The sequence below is a fragment of the Sitodiplosis mosellana genome, unplaced genomic scaffold (assembly GCF_009176505.1).
Source record: "Sitodiplosis mosellana isolate CC-2019 unplaced genomic scaffold, AAFC_SMos_1.0 Smas_scaffold_3, whole genome shotgun sequence".
In the NCBI taxonomy this organism is placed as follows: domain Eukaryota; kingdom Metazoa; phylum Arthropoda; class Insecta; order Diptera; family Cecidomyiidae; genus Sitodiplosis; species Sitodiplosis mosellana.
The window spans coordinates 2,206,853-2,220,680 of record NW_022595246.1 but is presented as its reverse complement, the minus strand read 5'-3'; the positions used below and the strand labels follow the sequence as shown (position 1 = coordinate 2,220,680).

Here is a 13,828-nt window from a genome sequence, read left to right as displayed (position 1 = left end):
TTCACACTTCTACCGAATTGAACTTTTATTAAAGCACATGAACGTAACTATGTCATAATGAATCAAACGGGTGATTGACGGATTGGAGGGAGAGCACGTTTTTTGACATATATTCTTGAACGATACTCTGAAAAAACTGATGTGAGGTTATGTTAAACTGTTTGTGTTGACATTTATTTCGCAACAAGTATTCAAAAAGTTTGTGGTGATTCTCGGTACTAAATATATTTTTGCCGCTAGAGCGGCACAAATCTTTTTTGACTTTGTAGTGAAAAAAAGGTTAGAAATATATTTAGTACCAGAAATTGCCACAATCTTTTTGAATTCTTGTTGTGAAATAAATGCCAACACAAACAGTTTAACATAACCCTACATCAGTTTTTTCAGAGTAGTGAGTGTTTGCATGATTGAGACGGATGCGGTTTTGGGCGAAACTAACAAGAGATTAGAGACAACTGCAGCATCTCAAGTTCTACAACCTGTTTGACCAGAATAATTTGTTTGTCTTGATAAGAAAAAAACATTTCTGCAAATTATATAAAAGTCCTGGATTCGCTTTGACTTACATGATTCTCTTCTGTGCAGCGCACAAGTCATGTGTTTACAAAATGTGCAAATTGAGCGTAGCTCTCTGTTTATTAGCAGCTTCTGCAATAGTGTCGAGTGATAATTTCGCAAATCCAAAAGTGTTCCATTTTACAAAAGATCAGAGCGAAAGCAATGGTTTCAATTTTGAGTGAGTTGCTGAATTGTGTGTTTGTGAAACATAAAAAATTTTTTTTTATTGAATTTTAATTGATTAAACAGATACGCATTGGCTAACGGGGAAAAGTTCATTGGCAAAGCGACCCCTTTGCATAATCTTTTATCGAATATCTACGTGATGATGGGCGCCAATGACTCATTTTACTGGGTCAATTTTTCGAAAGATGATCTGAAGAAAGATTCTTTTGATAAATCTGCGAACTATGGTAAATTCGATCATGAGTCTTCCATTTATCGAGATAAAGAATATAGTTTTATTAAATTTCATGTCATAAGTCAAACTTAACCGAGACAATGAAGATGACATAATTGCCCATTTGGAAGACGACTTCGTTTCCTATCATATTTACATGGATGGCAAACTGATCGGAAGACCTAAAGAGACATTGTGAGTTGAAAGATTCTCTATTGCCCGCTTTATTAATATTATTGATAACCATTTGAACGCTATTTCAGTTGGGATGTGAATAATGTTGCCTTTCGACTGACTGATTTCAAAGAAAAAACATTCAACTATGTGTGAGTTTTGCATACAATCAACTGTAGTATTGTGACACATTTATTGGTTTCCACCTTGCTTTAGCATCTCGTCGACAAACACTGGAAAACAGCACAGAAACACAACAGCATACACTGATGACCCACACATTCAAACGCTTGGGCTCGTACCAGATTATCATGAATGTTACTTATTCACAGCTTCTTTCACTGACAACGAACTCAATTCAACTGAAATCATCTATAAACAATTGGATCAAAGACTGAGTAAGTAAGATCCCAACTTGTTTTTCAAGAAAGTGCTCATATCACTTCACCTTTCAGAGGAAGACTGTGTGAACAAAGAGATTGCTGAATTAGATTTTAAATGTAAGTCTTTTGCGATATTGAAGTTAATGCTATCTCTAAACCAACTGATCAAATCATCAAATATTCCGAGCACATGGGATTGAAATGTGGCACACACGATTGAAACAAATTGCTCGAAATATTCAATGATTCGATCAGTTGATTCAGAGATGTTGGCTGTCGTCTTATTGTTCTGGCAATTGATTTATAATTGTGAGCTTCCAGTTGATGACTACTTTCCTCCAGTGGAAATCGAACCAAATCTCCTCAAAAGCTTGACTGGGTAGATTATTTGGGGCTAGAGATGGTTTTCAGTATTATTGAGTAGCAACATTTTCTTCAGCGATGTTCCAATAAGTTGTAGTGTTGTAATAAATTTTATTTTCGAAGTATTCGAAGCTCAATGGAGCAGCGGACTTGTCGTCACACGCAAAGATGTAGCATTCCGCTTGATTTAGCGATTCGTTAGTTGCCGAAACATCGTCTATGCAGTGCACTCGATATATAACGTGAGATCCTAATATTCGGTAAGCCGAAGTATAATTTCGTTTGCAGCGTCGCGCAATTCACGTTAGATATAACATCGTACGTCATCGTAGTAGCCATTGGTCATTCGGCCAACCGAATATTGGGATTTCACTTGATAGATCGAGTGCACTGCAAAGACGATGTTTCGGTAACTAACAAATCGTTAAATCAAGTGAAATGCTAAATCTACGCTTGCGACGAGAAGTCCGCTGCTTCCTTGAGAGATGCAGTATTTTTTAGTGACTTTTCGCCCATTTTAATGTTACTTTGTAGATTACGTTATTAGTTGAAATTTGTTTTTTTTTTCAAATAAAATTAAAACGAAAATGAAATTAGTTTAAAGAATACATCCCATTTATCATTGTTTCTGCATTGAATTGATTTGTGAAGAAACTAAACGGTCTTGCTAATTGATTCGATGAACTATAATAATCCAAAATAAATGCGAGAATAAATGTTGAATGCTCATTTTACTTTGTGTCCACCTCTACCTTTACCTTGTGTCCACCTCTCTCTCTATACTCAGGTGTTTTAATGGAAATCGATCTTAAATTTCTGAAAAGGTAATTGATTATTCACTCCAGAATTGCAATGAATTTCAAATAAAAGAGTATGAAGCTATTCGACTTTTTGGAAGTTTGAAAAAAAAATTCTTTCTCACATCAATTTATAATGTTGTAATTTCAGTTTTGGAGGATTATCATGGTTTTTTGTATTTCAAAAATGTACTACATGAAAGCGGAAAGAATTTCAGGACGAAATTTGTACATGTTCCGGACGATTTTCGTAATTTATCGGTAGTCTTCTTTTGATGACTCCCCCTTGTTAACACTCTCTGTCGAATCAATTATAGTTCATATGCTAAATGCAGAATAAGCATTTTATTAATGACCATGAAATTCAACATTGCATTGTATCGATACGAATGAGCATGGCATTGGATAGAAATTCTGTATGCGTTTTCTAAAAAAAAGCACCATTTTGTTCAATAGAAACGTAAAATATCAGTTTTAAGTGTACTTAGAATCGATGAAATCGTCTCTCCAATTATTGCCATCGATACAATTGATTTCAGGAGTTTGAAAACCTGTTTTGATGAAAATAAATTTTTTCTCAGCACATAAAAGACTTGGATTCTTCTTGACCGCCATAGTTCTCTTTCATGCAGTGCAGGAATCAAGTGGTCGCAAAATGTTGGAATTAAGCGCAGCAATCTGTTTGTTGGCAGCTTCTGCTGTAGTGTCGAGTGACTATTACGCAAATCCAAAAGTATTTCATTTTACAAGAGATCAAAGCGAAAGCAATGGTTTCAATTTTGAGTAAGTTGCAGAATTGTGTGCTTATAAAATACCCTTAAAATGTTATTGAATTTGTATACATTAAATAGATACACATTGGCTAATGGTGAAAAATTCATTGGCAAAGCGACCCCTTTGCATAGTCGTTCAACGAATATCTACGTGATGATGGGCGCCGATGACTCATTCTACTGGGTTAACTTTTCAGAAGATGATCTCAAGAAAGATTCTTTTGATAAATCTGCGAACTATGGTAAATTAATTCTCTCGCTAGTTTATAATTTACTCCAGAGAAAAAATAAAGATTTTGTTCCAATCATCTTTAGTGCATCTCGATCGAGGAAACAAAATACTGGCTAATTTGATGGATGACTTCGTTTCTTATGATATTTATCGAAATGGTATACTGATCGGGGGACCGTATGCAACATAGTTAGTTCAAAGTTGATTTTAATTGCAAAATTGATAAAGCTCATACGATTCGATCGTTTTATTTCATTTTGTCTACATTTTTTCTTTGGATGTCTTTCAATTTCCCTTCTCTTTACTGTTTCTAATCGATCGTCATTTGGACTATGTGCTATACAATTAATATTCTTTGATTTATCATCACTTGTATTCAATTTCAGTTGGGATGTGAATAAAGTTGCCTTTCAACGGGCTGATACTAAATCGAAAACATTCAATTATGTGTGAGTTCTAGATACAATTGTCCATTGTCTAGTCACATTGATTAATCTCCTTTTTCAGAATCTCGTCATCAAATAATGGAAGGCAATACAGAAACATAACATCGTATACCGCTGATCCACATATTCAAACGATTAACGTACCAGATTATCACGAATGTTTCTTATTCCAAGCCACTTTCACTGACGAAGAACTCAATTCTAGTCAAACAATCCATAAACAATTGGATCAAAGCACTGGTGAGTAAGCAATAGTTCATTTTCAAGTTTTTAACCTAATAATTTCATCCCATTTTACAGTATGTGAGCCTCCACCAGCAGGAGTTCCCCCTGGGTGCTTTAATGGAGATCGATCCAAATCTTCTCAAAAGCTTGACTGGGTAGACTAAGTCTACTATGCCATTAGTTGCAGAGATTACTATGAGATATTTTTATTCATATGGGATAGAAATATCGCATAAAATTTTCCTTTGGAAGCAAAGATAATTTCAGATTTACAGTTATAACACCTATTCGCTAATAATTGATCGGTATTAACATGTTTATAATGAAATAAATAAAAAATGCTGACAATATATTTTTTTAAATAGCAAGATGACCATAGTATTTCTGACTTTAATAATTAGACAGCAAAAGTTTCACCAGTTGAAATTATTTGATTTTATAAAGTTTATGTTGATTGATGAGGCCAAATTTATAGCATTGAAACATTGCGAACTTTGAAGTAAATACGATTTCCTAGCTAATTGTGGCAGTTTGCTTGGGTTTTTTTAACAGCAACGAAACATTTTGCTATTCTATACTTCGTTAGGGCTGTCACTTAGTATCCAATTTTTTAGTATTACCCCAGCTAAGGAAATTTATCCAAAAAACACATATGATTTCTTCGATACATATCTTTTGATGAACAAAACAAAAATGAATATGTAAGCAGAAATTCACAGAATTCAAACATTTCACATTCACAAACCAAATTCTCATTAGAAATTCCGTTTTGCATGTTACTAAGTTGCGTTGAAAATGAATAATTTTGCAAACTGTCTATGACGTTATAAAAAAACAAGTGTTCAAGAGCCTTGTCCTAACACACATTTTCATGTTTCAAATTCACAATTTCCATCGGATTTTAGTCTGGATACGTAAGAAGTTCCAAAAGAGTGATCAAATTGCGATGCGATTCTCATATAAGCACACATAGCCGAAAAAAAAATAGCAATTCCTGCGTTGAATACTTTTTGAAATGTCTGTCAATTTTGTATTACATTCAATAGCCATCGTTTGTTGCTTGGCTTGTAAGTCGATTTTATATTATATCAATGAGATTTTAAGAAAATAAGAGAAATTTGTTTAATTACAAAATTTAATGTTTATTTGGTTTCATTGATATAACATGTTATATTGTAATGTTATATATATAAAAAGAATAAATGTTTCAAAGTGATCGTTTGACCATTTTAGTCCATGTATTAGTGACCCGTTTCTCCCGTATACAATCACCGTGGTAGTTAATCTGAACGATGCGTAGAGTTGCACAAGGGAATAAATCGTAGACCATTTTCAGGAATTTCTCATCAAACTCTTCTGTATTGTCGAGTTCATTGCCATCGGAGTCGGTTGTAAATGCTCTTTGAATCAGCTGAATAATCTCAATGCGTTTACAGTTATCCTTGATGCACTTGAACATTCGTTTCGCGTTGTTTAGATCAAAATCTGGTTCAAAAGCCACCGACAGCTTGACTAACTTATTGCAATGTTCAAACAAGTGTTTGATCGTGTTCATATTTTCCATGTAAGCAACGATTAAGTTCAATGTGGTCAGATTTCTGAATCTAGAAATAACGTTAATCAGCATCATATGCATGAGGTCATCGGATTTATTTCGATCTTCGTATCCACCAACAGTGAACTCTTTGACTTGGCCAGTGGTCTCTTCGTCCATAATTTTGATTACATTTTCCATGCATTCATCGACTCGATCCAATTTAATTGATGTCAAATTGTTGAAGATGTTCGCTTGGCTTAAATCTTCATTCGGTATGAACGGACATTCGATATCACATTCGTAAAGTTCCAAATGTGTGAGTTTTGGACAATTGAACATAGTGAAAACACTGAAATCAACGGAGTGGATGTCTTCAAGCACCAACATAGTCAAATTCGGGAATTGATTGTTCTTCTTCATAAAATTGACTTCAGTGCGACCTTTCATAACGTCTACTTGCGATTTTCGTATGTGGAGTTCAATCAGTTTTTTACCACATTTTGCCATCAAACAATTCCAAAATTCTTTGACGGGTTTGCTTTTGGATGCCGGTGTCTTGAGCACCAATCTCGAAATATCATCACCAAAACGACGGACTGTATCCTGGGCCAGTGTCAATTTATCCATATCAATTTGAAAAAGCTGCTTTGAAATGTGCTCTTGAACTTCCCGTCTCGTTCTTTGGCACGTTTCATACAGAGCACGATGACTCTCACCATCCAAAAATTGGGCAATTTTCTGGAAGCATTTGTCGGGCAGTTCCAAGATGTGCGTGCGTGACAAACTGCGATCTGCTTCGTATCCAATCCAATGCATTAGCCGACCATCTTTTATGATTTTCTTCTTGGTTATGATAGTCTTTTCATATTGATCCCAAACAATTTTGGCGTAGCTACGATCTTTGACAACTGTGTTGAAACGTTCGAAAAAATCCAAATCGAACGAAAAATTCTTATTTACCCGATAGGAATGTACGATTTGCACCATAAAACTGACCAGATTTTTACCCTGAGCAAATAATTCCAGAATATTTTCCTGCGTCAATGTGACCTTTTCATCATCACGAATGCGAAGCGAAAATAAATTCGGCAGACGACGCAGCAAAATGAGGAGTAGTTTCATATTCAACTTGCGGCCAAAGATCTGAAATGAAAAAAAAACGTTTAATGCTACCTCACAAAGTTGTTCATCACTCAGGTGGACAGTAGTGATGGCTTCGAACGTTCGTTCGTTCGACAATTTAAAAAAAATATTTTTTGTTCGTTCGTTCGTTCGTTCGACATTCATTTTGTTCGATGTTCGGTCCGAACAAAGTTTTTTTTATTTCGAAATCTCCCGAATAAAATTGGTATTACTATGAAAAATTATAATAAAAGCTAATAAAAGCATGAGCTGTAACGATTACATTATAAATTTGATCAATATATCGAATTTTCTGATGTAAAAAATTTTTGTTCGGACCGAACATCGAACAAAATGAATGTCGAACGAACGAACGAACAAAAAATATTTTTTTTAAATTGTCGAACGAACGAACGAACAAAACCTTTTTTTAAAACCATGTCGAACGAACGAACAAGCGTTCGAAAGTGTTCGACGCCCAACACTAGTGGACAGTCCACCGTGGACTAATCATCCGTTGTCATTTTCTTCACACATTTATATCTAGTTTTAAATTGTTCAAGCATTTTACTTACATCAAGCCTGATAAGTTGCCTGAATGCGCAAATGACATCGATGACATCGCCTCGAATTTCGCATTTATAATCCATTTTGACAGGCATCACTTCCAAATACCGAAGATTTTCACAGCCCCGAGCCAGTTTCTGCAAAATACCAATGATTGTTGAATGGCCCACGGAAATTTTTAGCGATTCCAATTTCTCCATTTTGATTGCCTCCAATTCACTTGAAAATGCGCCATCAAGTGTGATTAGCTCCAACAGCTTGAGTCCTTTGGCTGTATCATGCATTTTATCCAAAACGTTAAGCCCAATTTTTTCACATCGCACCAACGAGATTTGTTGCAGTTGTGGATTTTTCGCAACGAACTCATGGATGTCTGGCTGTTGGAATCCTTTAACACGAATCGCTTGGAAGCAAATCAACGTGGGATACTCGTTGAGAGTCCACTTTGAATTTTTCATCTTCATCTTATGCAGTGTTAAATGTGTTAATTTCGAGAAGATTGGAATCATGCCCGTCAAACTGATCGGAGCCTCTTCACCGTTCAACGTTACATTCAACTTCTTCAAAGCGATGCATTTTTGTTCGATCGTTCGAAATAGCCAATGATTTCGTACCATCTTCGAGCAATGCATAAAATCAATGTGCAAATTCAGGTTCAGCGCCGTCATTTTGTCGCCAAAAGTGTTGAAAAATGGCCAATACGGTCTCGGTTCTTGCGTTGCATCGTCCGAATTTACGATCACCACGTAGTATTGGTTCAACGATTGACCGTTGTACTTCAAAGCGAATGCATCTCTTGCAACCGCTTTGAATCGCTTGCACACTTTGGTTGCGGTAAACAAATCGGTATCGTTTAGATGGACGAAAATTTTCGGCAAAATTTGATCCGAAAAATTCAGCAAATTGAACTCATCCGTGTCCATGAACTCGGCCATTTTTTGTTGTTGTTGATGAATACTATATTTCTGAAGAAAAAAAAAGTGACAAGAAATATGAATAAGTAAACACTTATGATAACACATTAAACATCTTATCAGTTGAAAAAACACAATCACCAGAGATTCATGCTCAATTTCTGAACAATTGATCACATATTTCTGCATTTTAATACTCACCAATAAAAAGATATTCGTCAACTGAAATCGAAAGTTTTAAAGGTCAAACACTAATAACGATCGCTCAATATAACACGTAGATCACTTGAAACTGCAAGGTATCGATCGTAGCACACAACTTCAGACTTTTTCTGGAATGTCATTTATCCCCCATTGTAGCGAGCGTCTTACACAGTATTTTAATTTGTTATCAATATTCAAGCAAATGCTGCCTTTTTAGGTTATTTTATTTAATTTTGCGATTACTCAGATTATCCATGATTGTGGAATATTGTTGTTTACTTCAAGACAGACGCACATCGATTTGACAAAATGAAAAAAGAAACCATGACAGTAGTGTCAAACGGAATTTGACAGTTCTGTGATAAGAACATGCAACAACACATGTGTGAAAAGGAGAACCACTCAGCGTTTGCTCAAATACATGACCGGCGTACGCATGGCGGGCATTTGTTTTGAATGTAAATTTCTGCACCATATGACAAAGAGAAAGAATAACGAAGCGTTCACTTTTTTCTTATTCCTACTTCATTAAATTACAAACCATTCGATGAAAATTCCATCAGATCCATAACATTGGAGTCGATCACTTTGCTCACAAAAGTAGTTCTATGTTCTCTGTCGTGAATTTCAAAACTCTAGGCTGAAGAAAATACTTACTTTTTTCGTAAAGAAGATTGTTCAAGTGTACAAATAGATCTAAGGTCAATTGAAAACTGTCAATTGGGCCTCTTTATATAATCTAAACAAGTTTTTGGGCTTCAAGTGGACAAAAATTAGTCTCCACTTGATTGGAAATGCATAATAATGAAATGCAGTGTCCCGTTGTTCGAGATAACCACCTCAAGCCAGTCACTAACTCAGTAGAAAAGTTATTAGTTATGTTTACTCGTGGTTATTTACCACTTTTTCACACGGAGTCACATCTCAGACTGGCGTCCTCGGCTATAAAGCTGGCTAATTTTTGGTTCACGTTTAGTTAAAGCGATTAAATGTAAAAATAATCTCAAATGATGTGAAACGATTCAAATGGAATTTTTTTTTAGCAAAACAAGCACATTGCGTTCATATATTTTTTTCAGTTGTTGAAATCCAATGTAGCTTTTAAGTTTATTGGTATAACTTTAGTTTATTCGCTTTGAACAACGGTAGTTTTTTCGGAAACGTACAAACCGTCCAAGAATTTACGGATATCCTTGTTTTTGACGGTTGTCGATTGTTGGATGAGAGCAGCTGAACCAGATACGGCTTCGATGTCGTTGCCTTCGAGGATCAATTCATCCTTTTGTTTTGTTGAGTTGACAACTGTCACACCTGGTGCCATTTCAACGCGACGAATGTATTTTTCGCCCAAAAAGTTACGGATTTCAATGACCGTATTGTTTTGAGATGTAACGCAGTTGATGGGGAAATGCGCATATACAGCACGCATTTTGTATTGGAATCCTTTGGTTACACCTACAAAATAAACAAACGAGAGAAAAAAAACGAAGAGGTTATGCACTGCACAAAATAATAAAATTTGGGACAAAAAAATTCGATGGTGTGGTTCAATGTTAAGAGAAAAAAAAATGGTTTCACTCGATAATTTGTTAACATGCTCTGAAAAAATGCTGCCAAAGCATTATGCCAAACACATTTCACTAACCAACCCATTTTTTTTCCCATTTCTCATTCAAGTTACACACACTCACCTTTGATCATGTTAAGGATGTGCGAGCACACGGTACGAACGGCAGCCAATTCCTTTTTGGTTCCAAACCATTTCTCGACCTTCAATGTACGTGGTGATGACATATGGATATCCAAAGCCAAGTGCTTGAAGTTGCGCTTCAAAACACCACGCGGACCTTTGATTGTCACAATACGTGACTTGACGGAGGCTTCAATACCCCGTGGGATTTTCACACATTGATTTGAGTTGATGGTTCTCATCTTGCTCTAAAAAAATGTCAAAACGAAATCGAATTAATTATTTTGCACACGGAATAAATGGTAAAAATGTTGATTTAGTTTAAATGTGAGTGAATCTTGCAACAATTTCAGGTTAACTCTTCGCTGTAATTTTTTGCTGTGCAGTGCTTATGTTTTGTGTATATGATAGCTGTCAAACTATAATCATGACGAAAAAACGATTATTTTTCACGAAAATTTCCAAAAACACCCAAATATAATTATATCAACACATTGCTGAAAGATTCCTCTTCACATTTTTACATGATTTCGATATAAATTGTGTAATTTTTCTATCGATGATTTTCAATAAAATCTCAACGATTTTCGGAGCACTTACACGTTATTCGGCACCTATACCGGAAAGAGAAAGAAAAGGAACGTTTGACGTTTATGTCTCCTATGTCACACACTCCATTCAACCGTTTCGCTCGCTTTCGTATCTGTCATCGTGGTCATACGTAATTTCGTATGCGATTCATGTTGTTGGGCTGTTACTTAAACCGCTCGCGATTCACCGCAATTGTCGTTTTATTTAAGCAACATTTTATCAGCAAAGCTATTTAGAAAATTGATTGAATTTTTTTTTCTTGATTTTTGAACATTTCAACATTTTCTTTTCGTTTTCCAAATGTTTTAAAAATGAAAATGATCCAGTTTATATGGTCATAAATGATGTCGAAGTGAACTTGCTGACAGCGACACCTTGATGTGAAAATTGAAAGCAAATACAATGTATTTTCGAAATTATTAGTAAAAATTCAATTGATTTATTACATTTTTGTAGTTATTTAAGATTTTAATCCCAAAATGGTGCTAGTTTCTTCGTTTATCCTCGGAAAAAAATTCTCAATAAGAAATATTTGAAAAACAATCCTCTCCAAAACCTAAGCGGTTTTCGGATTTCGATTACGTTTTCCTTTTGTTCGCATTGTGCAAATGCGTAGTTTCGAAAAAGAATCACCGGTTTTGTTGGTTACTTTGACGTTTTGTACGAACACCGCATCGAAATGCTCAAAAATGTCAAACAAAGTTATCGAATTGTGTTAAGGTCTTGATCTGAATTTAATTCATAAAAGTGATATTCTGGTTTTATGCACGGGCATTCGGTTCGGAAATTGAAAATAACAAAATCCAATTAATCAAATAACCAGTGCTGAGCGCATCAATTTTATATTAGTTTGCATTAGAACAAAACATCGGGGGAAAAATGGAAACAAACACTGAAAATTTGGAGTTGAATCAAGATGAGCTAATTATACAGCAACAACGCCAAATCGAAAAAGAAGTAAGCAAACAGTCATGATTACCCGCGATTGCACAAAAAATACGCATCGTATCACCGTTTCATTTTGCCTAGTCCATAAACAGCACACAATGGTTCTTACACAATTTATCGAGTTTGCTGTGTTTTAAGGGACATTTTTCGCTTTTTGTGCTCGTTGTTTATCCGTATTCGATTCAATGACGGTTCTCGTGAAAAAAAATTCAACCAAAACAGACCAAACATACGCAAATAACACAGAACCACAGCCAATTATGCAGAATGTCAATAACTTCGGACATCACAAAATGACTCGCAACAGGAAATAATTACAATGAAACGTTTATTTTCTTTGTAGATTTGTGATACAACCCCGTTCGTGAGCGAGCTACAAGATTTGTCCGTGTTGGATAATGAATACTCAGACGACCCCATCTATAGTTCAAAGCTAAAATATTTGAAATCGAAGTACAAGTCGATTAAAAAGACCCGACCAGATGGCAATTGCTTTTTCCGTGCATTTGCCTATGCCTATCTAGAGTATTTGGTTAAGAATAAAGACGATTATGAACCGTTTCGCCAACTGTCCGAAGAATCAAAGGATCGACTTATCAAATTGGGCTTTCCGCAATTCACACTCGAAGACTTTCATGACACTGTAAGTGGATTTTTATGTGCGTTTCTCGTAGCCATTGCTATTGGCAAGGAGTTATTGCTAATTTTATTGACTACACGCATTTTGACCTTTAGCGAAGTTATGATTTTTTTTTATTTCGTTAACGATGTCAAGGTGATAAAAATATGTCTATAGACATAAAAGACATGAATGTTATTTTTATATGTTAAGCCTATTTTCATGTTAAGTCAACTGTTAACCTATATTCTTAAGAATCCAAATTGCGTTCTTTGTATGACACTCAATATTAATTGCCATTCAATTCTCGTTTAGTTTATGACCGTAATTCAGCAAGTTGCGCCGAATGACAATGAAGAAGAAACGCTCAAAGAGTTGCATCGACTGTTTAATGATCAAGGCCATTCTGACTATGTGGTCGTTTATTTGCGCCTAATAACATCGGGCCAGTTGCAAGAGGGAGCCGATTTCTATCAAAATTTCATCGATGGCAATTGCACAATGGAAGAGTTCCGGCACCAAGAAGTCGAACCGATGTACAAAGAAAGTGATCACATCCACATTATCGGTGAGTATATTTGTGTGCATGTCACACACTGAGTTCTTGCCTAAATGTTTGCATAGGTGTATCGTGAAATTGCAATTATTTCATAAAAAAAAGACTTGACAAGATTTTGTTTTTCAACTTGAACACACTTTATTTACTTGAAAAATAAAAGACTCGTCTGAAATGCTTTTTCTCGAATATATATTTTTAAAAAAAAGTCTTGAAGATACTTTTTAAATGGATAAATAAAATGATTCGTACATCTCTTTTCGTTGCAGCTCTGTGCACCGCACTGAATGTGGGCGTACGTGTGGAGTACATGGATCGCGGTGAGGCCGAAGGTGGCCAGGTGACCTCTCACGAGTTTCCCGATGGTCTCAAACCAAAAGTGTATCTTCTATACCGGCCAGGACACTACGATATCCTTTATCCCAACTAAAACAAACAAATACAACCAAACAATTTTCTATTCTTATCACAATAAAAGAATTCGTTGCATTCATTTTTGAAATAAAACGTTCAAGCAAACGAATAAAAGACAAGCAAACTGGGAGACAGAGAGAATCAAGAAAAATGGAATGAAATTGTAATTTACAGCTACGAAGAGAAACAGCAACAACAACAACAAAAATGAACCTATTAAATTTCTTTATTACAACGAAAAATTCGCGCTAAATTCTGTGTCGTGCTGTGTATGCATTTTGTAGGCAATAAATAGAAAAACTGTTGAATGCACGT

At 35.4% G+C, this 13,828-nt stretch overlaps 5 protein-coding genes across 6 annotated transcripts; 3 read left to right on the top strand and 2 right to left on the bottom strand.

Annotated features, from left to right (window-relative positions):
* Positions 1-590: 590 nt before the first annotated feature.
* Positions 591-2,607, top strand: LOC129565577 (uncharacterized). The gene is made up of 7 exons (XM_055440591.1): positions 591-736; positions 808-971; positions 1,042-1,153; positions 1,222-1,284; positions 1,349-1,530; positions 1,588-1,632; positions 1,837-2,607. Exons 1-7 carry the CDS (start codon positions 609-611, stop codon positions 1,896-1,898), a joined length of 756 nt encoding a protein of 251 aa, XP_055296566.1. The 5' UTR covers positions 591-608; the 3' UTR covers positions 1,899-2,607.
* Positions 2,608-2,939: 332 nt separating this feature from the next.
* On the top strand, positions 2,940-4,869 carry LOC129565575 (uncharacterized). 2 transcript variants are annotated; one of them, XM_055440590.1, is made up of 6 exons: positions 2,940-3,458; positions 3,527-3,690; positions 3,764-3,869; positions 4,067-4,129; positions 4,188-4,366; positions 4,427-4,869. In XM_055440590.1, the coding sequence occupies exons 1-6, from the start codon at positions 3,235-3,237 to the stop codon at positions 4,513-4,515; spliced, it is 825 nt and encodes a 274-aa protein (XP_055296565.1). In that variant the 5' UTR covers positions 2,940-3,234; the 3' UTR covers positions 4,516-4,869. The 2 variants fall into 2 exon arrangements, 1 of the variants encoding a protein (XP_055296565.1); XR_008687647.1 differs by having other exon boundaries at positions 2,942-3,458; positions 3,764-3,880.
* A 599-nt stretch (positions 4,870-5,468) lies between these two features.
* On the bottom strand, positions 5,469-9,381 carry LOC129565574 (uncharacterized). Its single transcript, XM_055440589.1, has 3 exons — positions 8,693-9,381; positions 7,586-8,542; positions 5,469-7,031 (listed from the first exon to the last, which is right to left on the bottom strand). The coding sequence occupies exons 2-3, from the start codon at positions 8,510-8,512 to the stop codon at positions 5,559-5,561; spliced, it is 2,400 nt and encodes a 799-aa protein (XP_055296564.1). The 5' UTR covers positions 8,513-8,542; positions 8,693-9,381; the 3' UTR covers positions 5,469-5,558.
* Positions 9,382-9,794: 413 nt separating this feature from the next.
* Positions 9,795-11,079, bottom strand: LOC129565573 (60S ribosomal protein L9). Its single transcript, XM_055440588.1, has 3 exons — positions 10,986-11,079; positions 10,387-10,633; positions 9,795-10,150 (listed from the first exon to the last, which is right to left on the bottom strand). Exons 2-3 carry the CDS (start codon positions 10,625-10,627, stop codon positions 9,822-9,824), a joined length of 570 nt encoding a protein of 189 aa, XP_055296563.1. The 5' UTR covers positions 10,628-10,633; positions 10,986-11,079; the 3' UTR covers positions 9,795-9,821.
* Positions 11,080-11,628: 549 nt separating this feature from the next.
* On the top strand, positions 11,629-13,825 carry LOC129566182 (ubiquitin thioesterase otubain-like). The gene is made up of 4 exons (XM_055441890.1): positions 11,629-11,933; positions 12,268-12,567; positions 12,859-13,111; positions 13,369-13,825. Exons 1-4 carry the CDS (start codon positions 11,856-11,858, stop codon positions 13,527-13,529), a joined length of 792 nt encoding a protein of 263 aa, XP_055297865.1. The 5' UTR covers positions 11,629-11,855; the 3' UTR covers positions 13,530-13,825.
* The last annotated feature ends 3 nt before the right edge of the window (positions 13,826-13,828 follow it).

Excerpts from the sequence above, each read along its gene's own strand:
- LOC129565577 (XM_055440591.1), top strand. The coding sequence starts at position 609 with ATGTGCAAATTGAGCGTAGCTCTCTGTTTATTAGCAGCTTCTGCAATA. Across the intron at positions 737-807 it reads AGCAATGGTTTCAATTTTGA|ATACGCATTGGCTAACGGGG; the intron begins GTGAGTTGCTGA and ends TTGATTAAACAG. Across the intron at positions 1,633-1,836 it reads TGCTGAATTAGATTTTAAAT|TTGATGACTACTTTCCTCCA; the intron begins GTAAGTCTTTTG and ends GTGAGCTTCCAG.
- LOC129565575 (XM_055440590.1), top strand. The coding sequence starts at position 3,235 with ATGAAAATAAATTTTTTCTCAGCACATAAAAGACTTGGATTCTTCTTG. Across the intron at positions 3,691-3,763 it reads TGATAAATCTGCGAACTATG|TGCATCTCGATCGAGGAAAC; the intron begins GTAAATTAATTC and ends AATCATCTTTAG. Across the intron at positions 4,367-4,426 it reads ACAATTGGATCAAAGCACTG|TATGTGAGCCTCCACCAGCA; the intron begins GTGAGTAAGCAA and ends CCCATTTTACAG.
- LOC129565574 (XM_055440589.1), bottom strand. The coding sequence starts at position 8,512 with ATGGCCGAGTTCATGGACACGGATGAGTTCAATTTGCTGAATTTTTCG. Across the intron at positions 7,032-7,585 it reads GGCAACTTATCAGGCTTGAT|ATCTTTGGCCGCAAGTTGAA; the intron begins GTAAGTAAAATG and ends TTTTCATTTCAG.
- LOC129565573 (XM_055440588.1), bottom strand. The coding sequence starts at position 10,627 with ATGAGAACCATCAACTCAAATCAATGTGTGAAAATCCCACGGGGTATT. Across the intron at positions 10,151-10,386 it reads CATCCTTAACATGATCAAAG|GTGTAACCAAAGGATTCCAA; the intron begins GTGAGTGTGTGT and ends TTTATTTTGTAG.
- LOC129566182 (XM_055441890.1), top strand. The coding sequence starts at position 11,856 with ATGGAAACAAACACTGAAAATTTGGAGTTGAATCAAGATGAGCTAATT. Across the intron at positions 11,934-12,267 it reads AACGCCAAATCGAAAAAGAA|ATTTGTGATACAACCCCGTT; the intron begins GTAAGCAAACAG and ends TTTTCTTTGTAG. Across the intron at positions 13,112-13,368 it reads TGATCACATCCACATTATCG|CTCTGTGCACCGCACTGAAT; the intron begins GTGAGTATATTT and ends TTTTCGTTGCAG.